Below are 21,092 nucleotides of genomic sequence, written 5' to 3'. Positions count from 1 at the left end.
ATGATTAGATTGTTGCTTCTGTCTTCACAAAGACAACATGAACTGTCCGAATGAAGAAGACAGACAGAAATATGTTATTGAAGAATCCTGAGAGAAAATCCTGATCTCAGCTCTGATCAGATGATGAAACATTGATGGTTCAAACAGGAACTTTGTTTCTAAATTTACATCTTTTATTCTTTATACAGATTGATAAGCTGCAGTTTGTCAGAGATCAGCTGTGATTCTCTGGTCTCAGCTCTGAAGTCCAACCCCTCCCATCTGAGACAACTGGACCTGAATGACAACAACCTGCAGGATTCAGGAGTGAAGCTGCTGTGTGGTTTTCTGGAGAGTCTACATTGTAGACTGGAGACTCTGAGGTCAGATTCCATTTTTTAGTTGTGTGCTGAGATTAATATGATGTGAAAGTTGTGGTGACACTAAACTACAGACAGGTTCATGTTTCTGAGGTCAAATCACATTCAAACTGTTCAGTGGTTGAAAGTAAGTTTTGAAAGTGTCGACTCTGATTTGAAAGTAGAAAAATCTGATATAAAAATGTGAAAATGACAGTTGATTGTCAGACTTAGAATTGAAGACACTTGTATAAAGCAGCAACAGAGAATCATCTTGGAGCAAATAGAAGGAGGAGAGAAGAATCAGCAGGTTAAGAACAGGACACACAGCACTAAATAGTTGACTGAAGCTAATGAAGAAGCATCCAACTGCCAACTGTGTCAAGAAGCAGAGACAGTTGATCCTGTTTGATTTGAGTGGAATAAATGTAGAGAGGAGCAGCAGAGTGGGATTGGAAGGTGCAGAGAAAAGGAAAGAAATCCTCCAAACATTCCACAGCTACTATCAAGTGCAACAGGAGATGATTGACAGCTTTACATCATATGGGAAATATTTTGCATGTGTGAAGACATGTGAGAGACACATGAGAGAGCAGGGAGGACAAATGTGTGTTGAGGACAACCAACGTGTTGCTGCAGACAAACTGGATCTTTTTCCAATCACTACATTGTCTGATCACATGAAGCCAAATCCAGGTGAATGACAGCAGCTGTGCTGTGAGATCCACCTTAGAGACATTTCAAATGTGTGAGGACAAAGTTCCTCCTCTCTGTCTCTGTCCAGTGTTTGATGGTTTCAAACAGGAACTTTGTTTCTAAATTTACATCTTTTATTCTTTATACAGATTGATAAGCTGCAGTTTGTCAGAGATCAGCTGTGATTCTCTGGTCTCAGCTCTGAAGTCCAACCCCTCCCATCTGAGAGAACTGGACCTGAGCTTCAACAACCTCCAGGATTCAGGAGTGAAGCTGCTGTGTGGTTTTCTGGAGAGTCCACACTGTAGACTGGAGACTCTGAGGTCAGTTCACTGACTGATACTGTTGGAGATTTTATGTGTTTTGTCCCCAACTGTCATTAATGAATCAATTACACTGAAGTTAAATGTTTCTTATATCAACAGACTAAAAATATTTTCTTCAGTTTCAGGTAAATGTATTAATAATAAACCTACATGTATTTAAGACAATAATACCAAACTAAACCAAATACTAAAAAACTTTTTTTTTTAAATATAAAAGTAATAAAATCAAACTCTGTTTAGAACAGCAATAAAATCCTTATTAAAATCAATTTACAGTCAGTGAAAAGCTGCATTATAATGGATCTGCAACCTTAAAGAGACACATGTTTAACTCTGCAATGAAACTGTGTTGGTGAATGTGAAAGGGAAGTTCAGTCCAGAGTCTCAGTTCTGGTTCTGAGTTGAACTTCAGCAGCTGAAGTAGATCACAGCATGAGGGAGGCAACATCATAAAGGCTCAAATTGGCCAGTTATGCAGGAGCAAGGCCATGCAGAGCTTTGAATACTTCCAAAAGAATTTCCAACTGAACATGATGAAGTAACGTGTTCACATGTTTTAGATTGGATGAGACCTTTGGCTGCAGAGTCCTGGATAATCCAAAGATGATCAATACATTTTGGGGAATGTCAGACAAATATTGGGTTTTGTTGCATCTAATTATTTTTAGTCATGTGTCATTTTTCTGTCAAATTAATATTCATATTTCTCACTAATGTTTCTCAATACATTGTAAAGAATGTTGAGTTCATCTTTGAATTTAAATTCAGATTTATAACAACAATAAACTGAAATAAAATTAACAAAACAATATTCTTTGGATTTACTTAATATCAGTGAGCTGTAATCATTGATGATCATATAAAAACAATTGTATTTTTTCATACAGGTGAATTTTCTTGTTAAATGAGTTGAAAATGTTTAAAGAACCAAACTGTTGTTTTTCCATGTTTCAGTCCATGAAGTGGAAATTATTTTTTTTCACATTTCTGCTGAACATTTTCCAAAGTTTTCATGAAATCATCTTTAATTTGGGATTCAAATAGTTTTTGTTCTGAATAGTTTGGTAGTAAAATAGTTTTTAGTTTTTCACATTTTTGAGAAAACACCATTTATTAGGACAAATCTGATTGATTACTAATGATTTGATCTACATCTTTGATTCTTTATTCAGATTGAGTTGCTGCAATTTGTCAGATATCAGCTTCGATTCTCTGGTCTCAGCTCTGAAGTCCAAACCTTCCCATCTGAGACACCTGGACCTGAGCCCCAACAACCTGCAGGATTCACGAGTGAAGCTTCTGTCTGATCTTGTGGAGAGTCCACACTGTAGACTGGAGACTCTGAGGTCAGTAGAGGGTTGGAGTCAGTCCATGGTTACATTTAGTAACCATGTGGTCTTTGTAGAGACCATCTGCTGACTGACAGATGATGAAGTGAGTCTCTGGAAACATCACTGATCTCCTCTGTTCGGTCTCATTCTCTCAACAGGTGGAAGCCGACTATAATGGACCAGCAAAGAGGACTGAAATCATATTAATGTCTGATGTAAGAGTGTCATTAAATGACCAGGATAACGTTTGTCCTGATGATGCAGAAGTTGCAGCAGCAGCATGTTGTGTGCAGAGAGGCTCTGACTGGACCATGTTATTGGGAGGTAGAGTGGAGAGGAGAGCTTCATCCAGCAGTGACTGACAGAGGAATCAGAAGAAGTGACTCTCAGTGCTGCAGTCTGAACTGCTCTGAGAACAGCTCCACTGTCAGACACAATGTCAAGTCCACCATCATCCCTGTGTGATCCTCTGGATCTGACAGAGGATCAGCAGTGGATCTGCTCTGCTGCTGCTCTGTCCTTCTACACAGTCTCTGCAGACACACTGAGACTCCTCCACTCCTTCTGCTCCACACTCAACCACCTCCTCCACCTCCACCTGGATTTGACTTTGTCTTGTTTGATTCCTTCAGATCTTACATTCATATTTCTGTTTAATTGATAAAGTATTAAAGTAAAATAGTGTAATGTTTCTCTCTGAACTCCTGGTTTTTAGCAACAATAGACAGTTTCTCATTATCTTCATATTATTAACAGATAAATAGCTGATAATAAATGTGTTTTTATAATCAGTAAAGTCTCTCAACTGACTGGAAACCAAATATATCTGTTTTTTTGTTATTACTGTTAAAAATGACATTATATGGTCTTAGACACATCAAGTCTCTTTTAGGGTTTTATTACCTTAGAAGAGAGAAGAACATCAACAGAGCTTCCAGTGCAGTTCTAAACTTCATACATCACACATTAGTTTTCTAACCTTGTGTTGCTGGACAGAACATTCTCCACCCTCAGGCTACTGCTCTCAGCCCTTTTCTGCTTTTCTAGAAACCTTTTCCCTTTTCAGCACTTTGATAAGCACCTGTGAGCATGAAGTGACTCTGGGTCACTACAGTGTGGGATGATCTGCTGTTAGACAATAATTGACCTTGGAGCAGTTTTGCAAACACTATAAGACAAAACATGGATATGAGACAAAGTCTGAACAACATTTAAAACATCTTTCACAATTTACTATTACAACTAGAGAAAACACAAGCATTAACATTTAATCATACTTGATTTTCCATCACAATTCCCTCCTGAGACATTTAAGATATTCAATATACATCATCATAATGTTGTATTGGAAATTCAGGCTCTGTTTTTGTGTGACAGACATCACTGGGGTACAGAGCTAAGCAGAGATTAGGAGGTTTTCTAAGCATATTTACAATCTGTGAATGGATCAACATCAGGTTCTAAAAGAGGAACATTATTCTTTGCAGATCTTAGATCAACAAGTGCCATCTGATGAGTCACAGCACTCTGTGACTCACATAATTAGACCTCTTCCATGTGGCATAAGACAACATCCACAAAATGCAAAAATTACAAGCAGAAGTACAGAAGTAAGCAGAGACAATATAACAGGTTTCCATTTACCAAATATCTGCTCAATCCAACCAGTACTTACACCAGAGTTTCATGCAAGTTCTTCCCTGATGGACCTGAGACCCTCTTCCATCAGCTGCAGTATTATTAGGAATGAAAGTACAACATGAGTCTCCAAACACTTCTTTCTTTTTGTGATATATGTAATTAATCCAATGGACATTTGGATTTTATTAATGGCACAAAGAAAACTCAAACTGCAGATATTTGGTTTCTGGCTTTGTATTCATCTGGCCCCCTCTAGGAACCCCCACCTTAGCTATGTACATTTTCCATCAAATGATCCTTCAGGGTCACTAACCTGTGTGTCAACCTCATAAGTGTGTAGGAAGAATATTTCAAATTTGGAATTTGCAACCTCCTCTTTTTGTTTCTTTTTTTTCTCAGCAGTAGGAAAAGTTTGCACAGCAGTGAGTGATGAGAAAACTTTTATGTTTGTTCAACAACTCGCTGTAGAAAGGTGATGAGTCTCTGCTCCTGGAAGATGAAAGAGAGGCTGCATAAGGAACCAAAAGAGTTAGATCAGTCTAACCAACTGTTTGTCTGAGTCATGACAGCTTTCTCTGCAACTGTCACAGCTGGCAGGCATCATATTCCATCATCTACAGGGTCCAGCTTAGCTGAAAAGTAAGCAATAGGTTATCATCATGCCATCATGGCTCTTTAACCAAACAGAATATAATAATATCTACAGAATATTAAAGACAAGGAGCCTTTCTGTCTTGGCAACTGTGAATCCATTGTTTTCAGTATGACGTCATTGTTTCTTGGTTAAAGATATTAGAACAGATTGTTTGGTTATGTGATCTCAGCTGTGATCACATGACCTAAATAAGTTTCTTTAGGTAGGACAAACTGTAATGTGAGTCAGTTTTCTGCTAAATGTTTGGGTAGGTTCACCTTATCTAACATGCAGGCTTTCTCAGACAGGCTGCACATCAGAAAGTCATCAATGATTTCAGCTGAAAATCACCTGGACGTCTCAAAAAGTCAATTCAAAAGCCAAATCTTATCCAGGTAACCGCTATTATTTTTAAGGAAAAAGCAAAAAGTAATGGCTGTCAGCGAACATAAGGACAAATAGAAATACATTCTCCAAATCAGCAATTGAGAAATTAGTGGAAGCTGATTGTGGATTTAATACTTCTGAAGCTCTCGGATGAATTTCCATTTTTACTACTTGCAAATCCTGTACAAATCTCCACTTTCCACCATCACGTATCTTTAATGAGAAAGTTTCACAAGACACAATTACAACTGCTTTTCTTCAACAACTCAAAAACTGATGTAATTCCATCAGTGGCTTTTGTTTTAAAGAATATTGTCATTTGCTGGGCCTGTAAGTAAACTTTGGTATTATCACAACCAGCTCAAAAATATATTTTGTTTTATTTGTATATTACATTTTTTCCCAGGGTTAATGCAGAATTCAGATGTATTAACAAATAGACAGAATGGACGTGTTCATGGGAGGTTGTATGTCAAATGAAAAATCTTAATTGATAAAACATGGTCGACATTCAAGACTTTTGTCCCTCAGTAGATAAATATGAGTGTTTAAAATTAACATCTGTGCAGATGCATAATGTGAATTCAACAATAATTATTTTAGAACTTTTTTTGCATCAACATATGAAAAGATGGAACATTAAGCCAGTTAACTATTTATTACACACTATGAAAACAAACAGGAACCAAATGTGTTTTTTTCCTGTTTTTCTTCCTCAATCAGCAAAAAACTGTTTTTTTTTTTCTTTGCCAAAATGTTTTGAATGACGTGACATCCCACTTTTCTCATAAAAAAACTGTATCTGATTCACCCTCTTGGAAATATGAATGAATGAATTAATCAAATTTTTTTCTTTTTTCCTTTTTTCATTGACATGTTGTCACAGGTTACATTAAGGCTCCGTGTGACATCAGGGTGTTTTATTATGAGACCTACTCTATAACAAGGACAGCTTCATGCTCTTTTACTGTGAAATCTGAAAGAATCACTGGCTCATCCAATCCTAACCCTCTCCTCTCTGCTCGCACCTCTATCACTATGTGTTCAGGCAAAAGATAAATAAAAGACTCAACCACGAGCTGCTTCCACTCATGCACAGAAGAACATTTTCCCAATTATCTTCTTCTGATTTAGCTAATGACAATATAAGAGGAGCAGCATATGAAACCTCATAGAAATGTTTAGTTTCTCCTTCAGACAGACAGACAGTGCACATCTGTGATCAGACCAATACAAAAACCCTGCAGTCAATTTGTCAGACTTCACTGAATCCCCTCTTTGTTCATAAGGAACATCAGGGCCATGTGAATCCTGCTGTACAATGTAAATCACCTTCTGACATTAAATCTGTGCACATTGGGGAAAATGGATAATGTGACACTTCCATTCATACACATGTAACAAAGAATCAGGGCCGTGTGTGTTTGCAAATTTTAAATTACTGAACACTTGTATTACTTCTGATGTAGACGTCAGACAGATCCACAAGTTAATCATTAGATATGTCAATTTATGTATTTATATAATCAGTTGACTTCCTGTGTTTAAAGATTTCACAGTAAGAATTCAGTTGGTTTCTTAAATCTCATGTGAGCTGTAAATATCAGAGCAACACAAACAGATCTCAGCGACTGTTTCTGTCCTGTCAGGATTTAGAATGTGACTGCAGAATCTTGAAGTTCCTGTTCCATGTTGTTTGAATGACTAATGTGATTCTGTTAATAAACCTCATCAGCACCGTTTGAAGAAAAGTGAAGTTCCTCCAAAAGAAAACTTGATGAAGTAGTTCAGGACTCAGAGTCACTCACACAACAACTGCATCTAAATAAAGTTACTTATGGTGAAGTTACTAATATAAAAGTGGAAACAGAGTCAAACATGTGGACGTGTTTGTCCAACAGTTGAACACACTGAGGTCCTGAATATATAAAGACAGGAAAGCAGCAAATGTTCACCTCTGATACGACTCAGCCAGTTTATCTACGTGCTCGTGTCTTTACGTTCACCAGAAGACGACATGAAAAGTCTCCGCTTCTAAATGTGAAGACGGTCAACTGTCCACTGAAACATTTCTTGGTGAAATAGTTTACTACAGATCCATGAGAGCACAGGGGGTTTGTCTGCTTTTCAATTTCTGCTTTGGAATCAGTCCAATTATCACAGTGGACGTTTTGTTGTCCACCAACAGACATTTGATTTTTGTTGATAGTGTCAATAAAAACTGGGTTTGGTTGTAACATTGGTTCTTCAGCTCCTCTAACTCACTGAACCCTTGAGCTACAGTTCTCGGCCTTTATACCCAAAGTTCTCTACTACAAATGGCCCCAATTCAGAGCTCTGCAAGAAAATCTGTTTGAAGCTGTGAGCACCACAAACTGGGTTTCAGATCCCTCCCTCCCTCTGTGCCTGGTTTCTGTGACCTTTCTGCCGTTTCTCCACTCACATGCACAAGTTCTGCTTTGACCTGATCACAGCCGCATAGAAACACACTGGTTTGTAACTTTGCAGCACTTCTGTTTCCTGTTGTTGTGTGGACCCCACTTTGTGTCCTGCCTTTTCTAGTCCAGGGCTCGTGCATGGACTCTGGTTTCCCCCTCAGACCTCACCACCAGTGAGTCCTGCCTGTCCTGGTCGTGCTACAGGCTTCTCTGTTTCTAACCCTTTACAAAAACCATGGTGATGCTTCAGTGACATGTTTTCAAAAGGAGGCAGGTTTTAAGTGATTGAAAATATTGGAGCTTAGTTTCTACTGTACATGTGATTCATGTAAATGAGCTGAAACCAACAGTCATGATGGAACTAAAGTGGTGAAGGTTCTAAGTTCATGTTTATTTGTGTAGTTAATGCAGCATTAGATAGATATGAGCTGGCAAACATTAGATAGTTTGGAAATAGTTACTGTACAACACATCGAAAAAGCTCAAGTTAACACAGTGGTGTTGCAGATAAACCTGAGGCTGCTTCACAGTGAAAGAGTCAATAAACAATTGAGCTGCTGTCTCATAAGGCAGGATCTTGTGGTGAGTAATGGCTTAAATTTGACAAATAAATCTAACATATCTTACAGTGAGTGGAGTCATTAAATATGTCCTCCACTAGTGGTATTTACAAATGGACATGTTCCCATAAATGCTCATATGATACAACTGAGAAAAAAGCCATTTTTAGGAAAAACTCTCTTCTCACCTTCAGCATCCTGAATGAACAGAGCTTCACCCAGTGGGGACAAATATGATCATTCGTGTCTGATTTGTACCTGCTGAAATGTCATTAACACAGGAGATGATGGCAGGTTTTGCACTTTACAACATTTGTTTATAGAATGAAATTTGTTAAACCAAATCTTTTTAATGAAATCTTCATAGAGTCGATTTATCTGTTGAGGACCCTGAGGTAACAGTTCCCAGTTTGTCCTTGACTGATCACCAACCTCTGTGCATGTGTATGTCCCTGCTGTCCTTACCGAGTACAGAATAAGTGTGTAATTTTCACACTTCTCTCCTATTTTCAGTTTCAAACCTTGAAATATTATAGAAAATGACAACAAAATAAGGGAAATACTTGTACTTAAATATAAACTTTCCTTCATAAAGTTGATGAGGGATTTGTTTCTGCCGTTTCTCCACTCACATGCACAAGTTCTGCTTTGACCTGATCACAGCCGCATAGAAACACACTGGTTTGTAACTTTGCAGCACTTCTGTTTCCTGTTGTTGTGTGGACCCCACTTTGTGTCCTGCCTTTTCTAGTCCAGGGCTCGTGCATGGACTCTGGTTTCCCCCTCAGACCTCACCACCAGTGAGTCCTGCCTGTCCTGGTCGTGCTACAGGCTTCTCTGTTTCTAACCCAGATATTTGTCTGGACAGACTGAAACCAATAGAAAACCAGGAGCATCTCTGGGGAAATGATGACAGGAATCTTTGGCTTAAATTCTCTGACTTCATCTCAGACTCAGATCTGATTAAGAGATTAACATCTGTCTCATATCCATGTTTTGTCTTATAGTGTTTGCAGAACTGCTCCAAGGTCAGTTATTGTCTAACAGCAGATCATCCCACACTGTAGTGACCCAGAGTCACTTCATGCTCACAGGTGCTTATCAAAGTGCTGAAAAGGTATAAGGGTAAATTACGCTTCCTGAATGAACAGAGCTTCACCCAGTGGGGACAAATATGATCATTCGTGTCTGATTTGTACCTGCTGAAATGTCATTAACACAGGAGATGATGGCAGGTTTTGCACTTTACAACATTTGTTTATAGAATGAAATTTGTTAAACCAAATCTTTTTAATAAAATCTTCATAGAGTCGATTTATCTGTTGAGGACCCTGAGGTAACAGTTCCCAGTTTGTCCTTGACTGATCACCAACCTCTGTGCATGTTTATGTCCCTGCTGTCCTTACCGAGTACAGAATAAGTGTGTAATTTTCACACTTATCTCCTATTTCAAACCGTGAAATATTATATAAAATGACAACAAAATACAGGAAATATTATACTTAAATATAAACTTTCCTTCATAATGTTGATGAGGGATTTGTTAAAATGCCTCAGTAACTTCTTAAAAACTTGACCTGTGCCTGTTTGCAATAAGTGTTTCTTTGCAAACCACCAGGATCCAGGTTTGTTGGTTCTGCACCGTCTCCACTGGAGCAATGACCATCAGTCACATCATTCAAATCAGCACCACAGACCCTGTAGAGTTCTCACATGAGAAAAACCAGCAGTGATGTAGCTTCAGTTGTGGTCTGCAGCATATTTTGGTGGTGGATTCATTCAGCACTGAGGTCAAACACTGACCACTGCAGCTTGACGTGTTCACCTGATGACGTCAGCTTGGTAAAACTCCAACCCTCCATGAATGACGGCGTCGGTAGCCGGGTGCGGTGGCACGCGCCTGTAATCCAAGCTACTGGGAGGCTGAGGCTGGAGGATCGTTGGAGCTCAGGAGCTCTGAGCTGCAGCGGACTGTGTCGAGCGGGTGTCCGCACTAAGTTCGGTATCGATATGGTGCTCCTGGGGGAGCCCGGGACCACCAGGTCGTCTAAGGAGGGGTGCACCGGCCCAGGTCGGAAACGGAGCAGGTCAAAGCCTCCGTGCCTCCGACCCAGTCTTTTTCTTCTCTTTATACTGTGGGACAACACACACGGTCAAACGTCCTGTTTCATCGTCATACAGCAGCTTCTTCTCTCTGTCTGCATCTGCTTCTTTCCACAAAAAGCTTCAGCAACCGGAGCTGCTTGTTGCTCCTACAGCGCCTCCAGCTGGAGCAGAGCAGCAGTGACACCAGTGCTCAGATCCAGATCCACAGCAAACTAATTGCTAATTAGCTCTTAATGTGAGTCTTGATGGAGTGGAAAATAATCCCAACCCTTGACAAACTGCATTTACACAAGAAAAGACAAACCTGACTGAAGATATGTGAACATGTAGAATATGGATTCTATCAAACACAGGATCTGTGCGCAGAAACAGATAAAAGCTGCATATCTGAGCATTTATTTCTAAAGTCCCTTTGTGTTTTCTCCTCATTCAGCCTGAGTTTGGTCCATTTGTCTGCTCTATGAAAATGTTGTTTCACTTCATAAAAAGATGTTGATATAAAGATGATAGAAAAATCATTAGCAGCAAACAGGATGCAAGTTAGATCTGTAAATTCATAGACGTAGATCTGATCTCAGGTCTTTCAGGCTGATGGTGAGACTTTAGATCCCAGATGTGACTGTAAAAAGACATTTTTACAACATGGACGACAAAGACACAACAGCTGCTGTCTTTGTCTCCAGGTGAATCTTTTCATAAAAATCATTATTTAAACAAAACTTCCAACGATCAAGAAAAGTTTTGATCATTTTTCACTTACGATTTTTCCAAAACTATGGTTCCTACTGTGGATTTCTTCTTTCGGACAAGGACTAAAGCCTCACAGGACGTGACGGGAGACACACATCAAACCTCCACAGTAGAAATGTGAGAGTCAGAGACTTTGAGAGTTTCAGGTGTTTTCTATGTGTTTTCATGTGGACATTTTCATAAACTGGCAAATCTGTCATGAAATAAATAGTCTCAGAAATTTTCATGATGTTTTCACAATAACAAACGATGTAGTGATTGTGCAGAATAAAACAATCCAAGAATAAAACCTGAATGTTTTGTTAAAAAAAAAAAAAAACAGTTACTGAAGATCCTGTTTTGTATTTACAACCTGACGTCTTGGTCATAATCCCTGTGTCCACAGTTCACAGTCATATTAATCATTTACCTCTCAGACTGACTGAAGTCCAGAGGAAGGAAGATGAGGACACAGCACAGTCTGCAGGATCCAGCTGTCTATGAAGCCTTGTTGGTCTGGTGAAAAACCTACAAATGAACAAGTAAGAGAACTTCTACTAACTCCTTTTTAATAACCACTGTCATTTCCATGTTGTTGGTGTATTGGTACATTAACATTTTGCATTTGCAAAGTAGAGACAGAATCAACATCAGTACAGAGACACTGAGGAAAAGTAGGACATTCAAACCTGACTTGTGTTTGTGATCTTACAGTCAGTAGGTCCAGTGGGCTTTACTCTTAGTTTTATGTGTCTACTCAGTGTTTGTGCTTTATTGAACAATCATAATTACAGAATGAACATTGAACGACATCAAAGTCATCAAAGTCAAGATCAACAACTATTTGGGATTTTTAGTCCTTACAAGATGTGAAATCTCATTTTTATTCCAGAAAGAATAAATAATGAGACAGTGATGATGAGAGGACTTTGATAAGTGAGCAGGATTTGACATTTACTGATGATGTTGAATCTCCACATGGGTCTTTAGGTCAGAGTCTTATTACTGTACATGTGTTTGGTATCAGCAGTGGTAGAAGAAGAACTCGAAACCTTTTCTTAAGTGGCTCTGTAGAAATCGTAAACTGAAAGTAAAACTTCCACTTACGTCAAAGTACACAAGTATTAACACAAATATTTTATGAGCAGTAACAGAACTTTGCCCCATGACTGATCTGATGGGACAGTTTATTACAGTTTATTACAGTTTATTACAGTTTATTACAGTTTATTGCTTCATTCTGGGTGAAATATCAAACACATTTTTTTATTCACTAAGATCTAACATCATGATTTTCTTTTATAATTCTTAAACAATATATTTCTTCCTCTTACTATTAATTTGAACTTCCATGTTGTCTTTTCAAAGGCAGAACAAACAGTTTGATCAACTTCAGTGTTTGTAAAAAAGTAAGTGAGTCTGCAGCCGAAGTTTCTGTCTCCAACACAAAAAACGAAGTGTTCAGTGTGGAACTAAAGAATCATTTAAAGCAGCTGAAAATGAACAAGCACATTTCTGCTGATTAACATCTTTAGTGCAACCTGTTCAAACTAAGACAGACGCTCAACTCACCTGATTATTACTACTGCAATTCTTAATACTGCTACAATATTATTGTACTTTTATTCAAATCAAAAAAATGTAAATGGAAAACTTTAACTTGGGCCACAGTTTTTGTTATTCTTACTTTTACTTAAATTCACAGGGTTTTTGCAAAGTGCTGAATAAATCAACAAGGCTCCAACTAATGCAAATTAAAACTCAGCAGAAAAAGGAGAATCACAGTACAAACTAAACAAAAATTCAAATACTTTAAAAGTAATCAAAAATCTCTTAGCTCTTCTGTTTTTCCATCTTTAATTATGGTTCTATTCTGCTTGAGTTTCAGATGTGTCTCTATTTTTAGTCTAATATTAGGAAAACCTCAGAATATAACCACCTTTAATTATGTTCTCAATAATTAATATTGAATTAAATTAAAAGCTTTTTTGAAAATTATCATCAAAAACTGAAACTGATCTTCATAAAGACACTGTATGCTACAGTAGGACTTCATTTACCTGGTGAAACTGATCAGTGAGTCTATTTGCCTGTTTGTTTTGTGGTTGTAGACGTTAAGATGATCGACAATATATCGTTAAATGTCTAACAGAACTTTTTCCAACAGAAACTTTACTGGAAAATAAATTTTCTACAGTTTGCGGTGTAAGTTATATAATATAATATATATATAATATATTTATGATATATTATATGAGTTTTATAGCAAGTTAACTTTCAGTCCCTGTTTAAAAAAAGTTATGAACTAATTAAACTGTGATAATCAAAATGTTTATCTATGTTTGAGCCGTTGATTGTGCAGATTCAGTGCAGTGTGTGAGCTGTAAACCACTGTCACATGTAACAAAGTGAACTGTGAAGACAAACCTGTGACAGTCACATAAAAGAACATGACACATGTAGGACAAACAAAGAGACGCGTCTTTAGGTTTTTGGTGTCAAATTCACAATTAGCATCCACCACTTATCCACCCTGGACAGGTCTCCAGTCTGTCTCAGGGCCAACACAGAGAGACATACACAGACAGACACCTAGGGACAATTTCCCTAACATGCATGTCTTTGGACTGTGGGAGGAAACTCGCACAAAAACAGGGACAACATGCAAACTCCACACAGAGAGACTGCAGCTGGTCAGGGATTTGATCCAAGGACCTTCTAGCTGTGAAGCAACAGCATTAACCGCTCCACCACTGCTGCCTTCACAAATATAGTTAAAATCTATATTTGTTATTATTTGGAAATAATTTCGTCGTGATTGTATTTACGTTTTACAGCATCCCAACTTTTCTGAAAACAGGTTATTGATGGAGAAAAACACATAATCCTTTTTTATTCTAAAGCTCTGATAATGTCTTGTGGTTATGTCTGTTTATTACAAGTGTTAATGATAAAAACAAGAGACAGTTTCTACTGTAAACTGACCTGATGAAGATGATTCACTGAGGATGATTTATATTCATGATGCAGAACTATTAGTGCAGATACTGGTTCAGACTAAGATGGATCTTAGTCTGGGTTTTATTTCCACAAACTACTGATGGTGTTTCTGTAGTAAAAAAAGAAAAAAACAGAAATCTACTGATTAGTTAGTTATAGAGAAATGTTTTCACAGAGAGAAGAAAAAGCAGTTTGGAGAAAGATCCAGAACAAGACCTGGACTGCAGACAGACAGTCAGAGCAGCTCTGTACAAAGTAAGACTGAACATCTGTCTGCTGATGTTTCTGAAAACAAGACTTGTTGTTTTATACACAGACATTTGTCGTATTATACAGCATTAACATTTATTTTATTATTATCATTCATTTGTGTTTTTTGTTTGCAAAATGAATAATAACTTGTATAAAAGCACTAGAGAAACAGAGCCAGTGGTAAATTGTCACACAGCTTACTGAGATAAGACTCTTCTAACCTCAGTAATTTCAACTTTTTTTAAAAAAAAAATCTGAATTTTTAATAACATAGAATTCAACTTTATTTATATGGCACCAATTCACAACAAAGTCACTTTACAGAATGAAATGAAGACTATACAGATGTGTAGAACCAGAACCAGGCTCAGGGTGGGCAACAACAAAACATCTGGCAGGTTGTTAGGACCAGTAGCTGCACACTGGAGAAACACACAGCTCCAAAGCCGGGGACACCTGCAGAAAGGGACAGAGAGAGGGAGACAGAGAAGGAGACAGAGAGGGAGAAAGACACAAAGTGAAGAGGAGAGTGACCAATATTTTCTAATACATTTTATATTTGCTAAATTCTATATTCATAAATGTAAATTTACTAATAACCCAAGTGAAGTGTGAGACAGGGTGAGTGTTAATCCAACATTCTTCTTATTTTACTGTCAAAGTCTCTGAGTCAGTTTGTCCCTGTGGACACAACACACACTGTCCACTGCTGTTTATACAGAGAGACTCAGAGAAAATGAGGAACTTGTACTGTGTGTTACCTCCTGGTTACTGAGCTCAGTTACTCCTGTCAGTTTATAGAAATGTTTATCTGCTGCTGTTTGTATGATATGAACTTACTGATGATAAATGTAATGTTTGGTTAAGACGTAATGATCATAATGATCTTTGTGATTATACTGCAGGCAAATACCAACATTTCTACTAAAACCCTTTTTAATTCAAGCTGTTGATCATGAAAACATCATGTTAATACACACAGACAGACTCATGAGAAGAAGCTGCTAAAACAGAAACTGAAATTAATTTCTGTTGCTCTAAAGTAAGAAAGCAGTGGTGGAGTAAAATCTGTGTGCTTCTTCCTTTTTGTCATTTCCCAGAGCTGATGTTCAGAAGATGGAGGAAAAGAAGGACAGAACAGAGTCTACAGGATCCAGCTGTCTGTCTATGAAGAGTGACCGGTCCAGAAGCATTCCTCCAGGCTTTAGTAATGGACCTGGACCCTCAGACACAAAGTAAGAGACTGAAGATGACTCAGTGAGCAGGAAGACAAACTTCTGCTCTGTTTTATCAGTTGCTCTTCACTGTTACCAACAACAGACAGTGGAGATGATGATCAGGAGGAGTCTATGTCTCCAACTTAAAGCTGTAGGGGTTTTGTCTCTCTGCAGATGGAGGCTGGTGACAGGACAGGACATGTCAGGGTAGAAAGTTGTTGTTGCTTCTCTGTAGTTTAACACAGTGACTCTTTGGTTCACCACCAAAACTGTGCTGTCAGCTTCTCTGTCCACTGTTGTTCTTGTCGTCAGCACATATGTAATAAACCCTGGAGTCAGGTCACTATGAAGGAGGAACCAGAGGATTCAGCTGAACTAAAGTGATAAAAATATGACCAACAAACGCCACTTTTACTCACAGCACGAATTTTAAACATTAACTGATCGGGTTAAAATCCCTGAAGTGTTACCGTGGTTACCAGGTTATTCACATTCACCTGTTTACATCACATACACACTGATGATGAGATTGTAGGAGGATTTAGGTTTTGAAATGATGTAGAAATCTTAGATTTACTGTGACTAAATACTGTAGTTTGTATAATTTACTTTCACAGTCCACAGAGTATTTTAGTTTATTTCTAATAAATCTTAAAGTAGTAACTTTACTTTTGTGAACCTGCTGGTGAAGCTTTTCTTTAACAAACTGAGGGTTTCTCTCAGTCCCTTTTTGCTGAGTCTGAAGAATCTGTCCGTCTCATTCATTCATACAATACTTTTCATATCATACCAATTTCCTGAAGTTTACTTAGGGAGTTCAAATTAACAACTATTATTTTATTAATTAATCCTTTTCTTTTATATATACGTGTATATTTATGATTGTACATTTTTAATTTAATAAATAAATCTTAGTTTCATAAACAGGTTTCAAATGATTTATAAATCATTGCATGTACTTATTATATTTTATTACTGGTAATGGAGATTCTTAACGAAAACTCTTCCAACAATGATAATAATAAAACACTTTAAAAACAACTGAAATTGTGTAAGATAAAAAAAATAAAAATGAAATACCAACTGTAATCAAGACGTATTTAATCAATACAATATCTAATAAATATTTTAAAATCAAACATCCACCTTTTAATCTCTTGTATACAACTGATCACATGACTTGTGCAGAGCACTGAGGGTGTGACATGATGTAAAATCTAAAATGATGACACACATTTCCTGCACTTTATTCGCTTGGTGTTATTTCAGAGCAGGTTATGTTTCAGCAGGTTCCAGTGTGATGTTAGAAATGTCAGATCAAGGTCCTTATGTTTATAAGGTTATGTTTAAGAAGACACATATCCTACAGCTGCAGAGGATTCTTATTGGTGAATTATTAAAATGTTTCTTCACCATAAAAATAATTTTCCACTCATCCACAGGACGTGTGCTCCTCACTTCATCAGCTCATTTGTTGTTTTCTACTTTTCCTGTGAAAACTTGCTGTTGAACTTTGTGTGGATACTGTCAGACCAACTACCTCTGACCTCTCTGATAAATTTCTGTCCACTCTGAGACATGTCTGAGGTTTGTGTATAATGAAGTTACACACATCTGCTGAACTCTTAGTAGTTACATGTCCAATTTGAAAGGACTGATGTCTGAAAATCAAAACAGTTCTGAAAGAACAAACTGTCAAAATTCATGCCCAGGTTGAGTTTTCTTAATGTCCACAGAAAGAGGAAGAGGACACAAGTTTCTGTGGAGGAGCAGCTGTCCTGCTGTGCTTTGTGTCAGGACGTCCTGAAGGATCCAGTCTCTACCAGCTGTGGACACTGGTTCCACAGACAGTGCATCACCTCATACTGGGACCAGTCTGGTTCATCAGGAGACTCCTCCTGTCCCCAGTGTGCAAAAAGATCCAGAGCAAGACCTGGACTGAAGACAGTCAGTCAGAACAGGACTGTACAAAGTAAGACTGAACATCTGTCTGCTGATGTTTCTGAAAACTGGAGTTGTTATTTTTTACAGAGACATTTGTTACATCATACAGCACATTTTTGTGTAATTTTAAATATCAGATATTCTTAGACAGTTTTTGTTGGATTCTGTTTCTTCATTCTCACATAGTTTCTGATCTTTCAGCAGATGTTGGTCTGCAGGAGGTTTTAGATGAACATAAGATCAGTCTGAGGAGGAGATGTGAATGTGTGACTGAAGGAAGTGATGAAACAGGAAGTGGAACCCTCCTCAACAGGATCTACACTGAGCTCTACATCACAGAGGGACAGAGTGAAGAGGTTAATACCCAACATGAGGTGAAGCAGCTTGAGACAGCTTCCAAGATGAAGACCCTCCATGACACTTCAATCAAGGTCCACGACATCTTTAAAGCCTTACCTGACCAACAGAGACACATCAGAGTGGTTCTGACCAACGGTGTCGCTGGTGTTGGAAAAACCTTCTCGGTGCAGAAGTTCAGTCTGGACTGGGCAGAGGACTTGGAAAACCAAGATGTCAGTGTGCTGGTTGTGCTTTCGTTCAGGGAGCTGAACTTGATCAAAGATGAGCAGTACAGTCTTCTCACGCTGCTCCATGTTTTCCATCCAACATTACAGAAGGTCACAGCAGAGCAGCTGGCTGTCTGTAAACTTTTGTTCATCTTTGACGGCCTGGATGAAAGCAGACGTTCACTGGATTTCAACAACAGTGAGGTTGTGTCTGATGTCACACAGAAGTCATCAGTCGACGTGCTGTTGACAAACCTCATCAAGGGGAATCTGCTTCCCTCGGCTCTGGTCTGGATAACTTCCAGACCTGCAGCAGCCAATCAGATCCCTCCTACATGTGTTGACAGGGTAACAGAAGTACGAGGCTTCACTGACGCCCAGAAGGAGGAGTACTTCAGGAGGAGGTTCAGTGATGAAGACCTGTCCAGCAGAATCATCTCCCACATCAAGACATCCAGGAGCCTCCACGTCATGTGTCACATCCCAGTCTTCTGCTGGATCACTGCTACAGTTGTGGAGCACATGTTAATTACAGAGCAGAGAGGAGAGCTGCCCAAGACCCTGACTGACATGTACTCACATTTCCTGCTGGTTCAGACCAAGAGGAAGAAGAACAAGTATGAAGAGAGACATGAGACCAGTCCACAAAAGCTGATGGAGGCTGACAGGGACGTTCTTGTGAAGCTGGGGAGGCTGGCATTTGAACATCTGGAGAAAGGAAACATCATGTTCTACCAAGACGACCTGGAGCAGTGTGGTCTTGATGTCACAGAGGCCTTGGTGTACTCAGGAGTTTGTACAGAGATCTTCAAAAGAGAGAGTGTGATCTTCCAGAAAACAGTCTACTGCTTTGTTCATCTGAGCATTCAGGAGTTTCTGGCTGCAGTTTACTTCTTCCACTGTTACACCAACAGGGAGACAGAGGTACTGGAGGACTTCCTGGGGAAGAAATACTCATCTCAAAACCCATCTCTTGAGGTTTTCCTGAAGTCAGCCATGCAGAAATCCCTCCAAAGTCAAAATGGTCACCTGGACCTGTTTGTCCGCTTCCTTTATGGCCTCTCTCTGGAGACCAACCAGAGACTCCTAGGAGGTCTGCTGGGTCAGACAGAGAACAGTCCAGAAATCATCCAGAGAGTCATCAGCAACCTGAAAGAGATGAACAGTGATAAAATCTCTCCTGACAGAAGCATCAACATTTTCCACTGTCTGATGGAGATGAAGGACCACTCAGTACATCAGGAGATCCAAGAGTTCCTGAAGTCAGAGAACAGATCAAAGAAGAAACTCTCTGTGATCCACTGCTCAGCTCTGGCCTACATGCTGCAGATGTCAGAGGAGGTTCTGGATGAATTGGACCTGAAAAAGTACAACACATCAGTGGAAGGACGACGGAGACTGATCCCAGCTGTGAGGAACTGCAGAAAGGCTCAGTAAGTCCAGATGTGATCAATCACACTTAACACACTTAAAAGATGTTGGAAAAACAAGTCACATTGATCTGTTCTGTAAACTAAAGACATTTGGGTTTAAGATGAAAAGATCACAGAAGAAGGTTCAGCATTTCATCTTTCATTTGATGGTATCATGTTTTATATATATACACACTCAGTGTTCTTGGTGGCAGCAGCAGCTCAGCTCAGCACTGATGGAGACACTTCAACACAACTACAGTCCTTGTTGTACAGTGACAAAATAATTTAAACTGTTACACAAACTGATTTTTCAAGGAAAAAACAAATTCACAGCTGCATTGTGGTAAAAGACAAACGTCTTCTTCACATATTTAAAAAACTACAACCATTTATCAAATAAGATGTTTATTTTCAACTTTTCCTTCAGACAAACTGGCAGCAACATATTTAACATATTTAACTTTAGCAGCAGCTTTTGTTTGCAAAATGAATAATAACTTGTATAAAACACTAGAGAAACAGAGCCAGTGGTAAATTGTCACACAGCTTACTGAGATAAGACTGTTCTAACCTGGGATCATGGTGGACGTTAACTGGTCATGAGGAGCTGGGCTGCAGGCTGCTGACATGACGCTGTGTTGTGTGGTAGAAAATGTTGGATCAGATTTACAGATGGACTTTATTTGGATCGACTGAGCACATGTTGGAAGTGTCGGCTGATTCATTAAAGGAACAGATCAGAATCTGTTGTCACTTGATGAAGAAATGGTGTTTGTAGAACTGTTGGAAAGGAACTCTTTCTCTGGTTTGTACTGATGATGCAGCAGGATGAATTCTCACGTGTTTAGGGCTTTATTATCTGCTCACATTGAGCTAAAAGCTCAGAGTTTCACAGTGTAGATGGACAGTGACTCAAAGCACACTGTGAAAGACACCCAAGACTTTTTCAAGGCTCCACAGTTGAATGTTGTTCAATGGCCAAGTCAATCATCTGACCTGAATCCAGTTAAACTTGGATTTGACCTGCTGAAGGCCAAACTGAAGGCAAAGCCCCCAAAACCAAGCTGAAGTGAAGAGAGCTGCAGTAAAGGTCTGGCAGAGCATCACCAGGGAAAAAACCCGGCATCTTGTGATGTTCATGGTTCCAGACTTTAGCGAGTTTTTGACTCAGAAAGATTTGGAACAAATATTAAAACAGACAGTTGAACTTTATTGTTCTTAATATTTGTGAGCCACTAAAATTGGGGGTCTGTGAATAAAAGTGTGTGTAGTTCCTCCACTGTTCATCTAATGTTTTGGAGCAAAGCCTTAAATGAAAGCTGACAGTCTCCACTTTAAGCACATTTTGATGGTTTCACTTCAAATCCACTGTGGTGGGACAGAGAACCAGAACCATGAAATCTGTGTCCCTGTTCAAATACTTATGGACCTGACTGTGTGTGTGTGTGTGTTTGTGTGTGTGTGTGTGTGTGTGTGTGTGTGTGTGTGTGTCTCCGTAATGTAGAAAAGTGT

The 21,092-nt window shown here is 38.7% G+C and overlaps 2 protein-coding genes across 22 annotated transcripts in view; both read left to right on the top strand.

The window, feature by feature from the left end:
• The window catches only part of LOC137098440 (NACHT, LRR and PYD domains-containing protein 12-like), a 254,566-nt gene that overhangs the window by 46,033 nt on the left and 187,441 nt on the right, over positions 1-21,092 (top strand). For 10 of the 21 annotated variants that reach the window (XM_067474676.1, XM_067474683.1, XM_067474720.1 and 7 more), the window contains exons 1-5: positions 11,618-11,728; positions 14,362-14,441; positions 15,539-15,673; positions 17,392-17,627; positions 17,786-19,598. The exons of 8 other annotated variants lie outside the window; for them this stretch is intronic. In XM_067474676.1, the coding sequence (XP_067330777.1) occupies positions 11,687-11,728; positions 14,362-14,441; positions 15,539-15,673; positions 17,392-17,627; positions 17,786-19,598 (2,306 nt within the window). In that variant the 5' untranslated portion in view covers positions 11,618-11,686. Of the gene's footprint in view, positions 1-11,617; positions 11,729-14,361; positions 14,442-15,538; positions 15,674-17,391; positions 17,628-17,785; positions 19,599-21,092 lie in introns of those variants that run through there. 3 more of the 21 variants (XM_067474870.1, XM_067474820.1, XM_067474895.1) reach the window with 2 other exon arrangements.
• On the top strand, positions 184-3,204 carry LOC137101456 (ribonuclease inhibitor-like; the record flags this gene model as incomplete). The annotated part of the gene is made up of 4 exons (XM_067479890.1): positions 184-362; positions 1,184-1,357; positions 2,533-2,706; positions 2,850-3,204. Coding segments are annotated over 4 exons (576 nt in total), but the record flags the coding sequence as incomplete, so codon positions are not given.

This window comes from Channa argus, chromosome 1 (genome assembly GCF_033026475.1).
Source record: "Channa argus isolate prfri chromosome 1, Channa argus male v1.0, whole genome shotgun sequence".
Lineage (NCBI taxonomy): Eukaryota > Metazoa > Chordata > Actinopteri > Anabantiformes > Channidae > Channa > Channa argus.
This window is presented reverse-complemented; position numbering and strand designations above follow the sequence as displayed.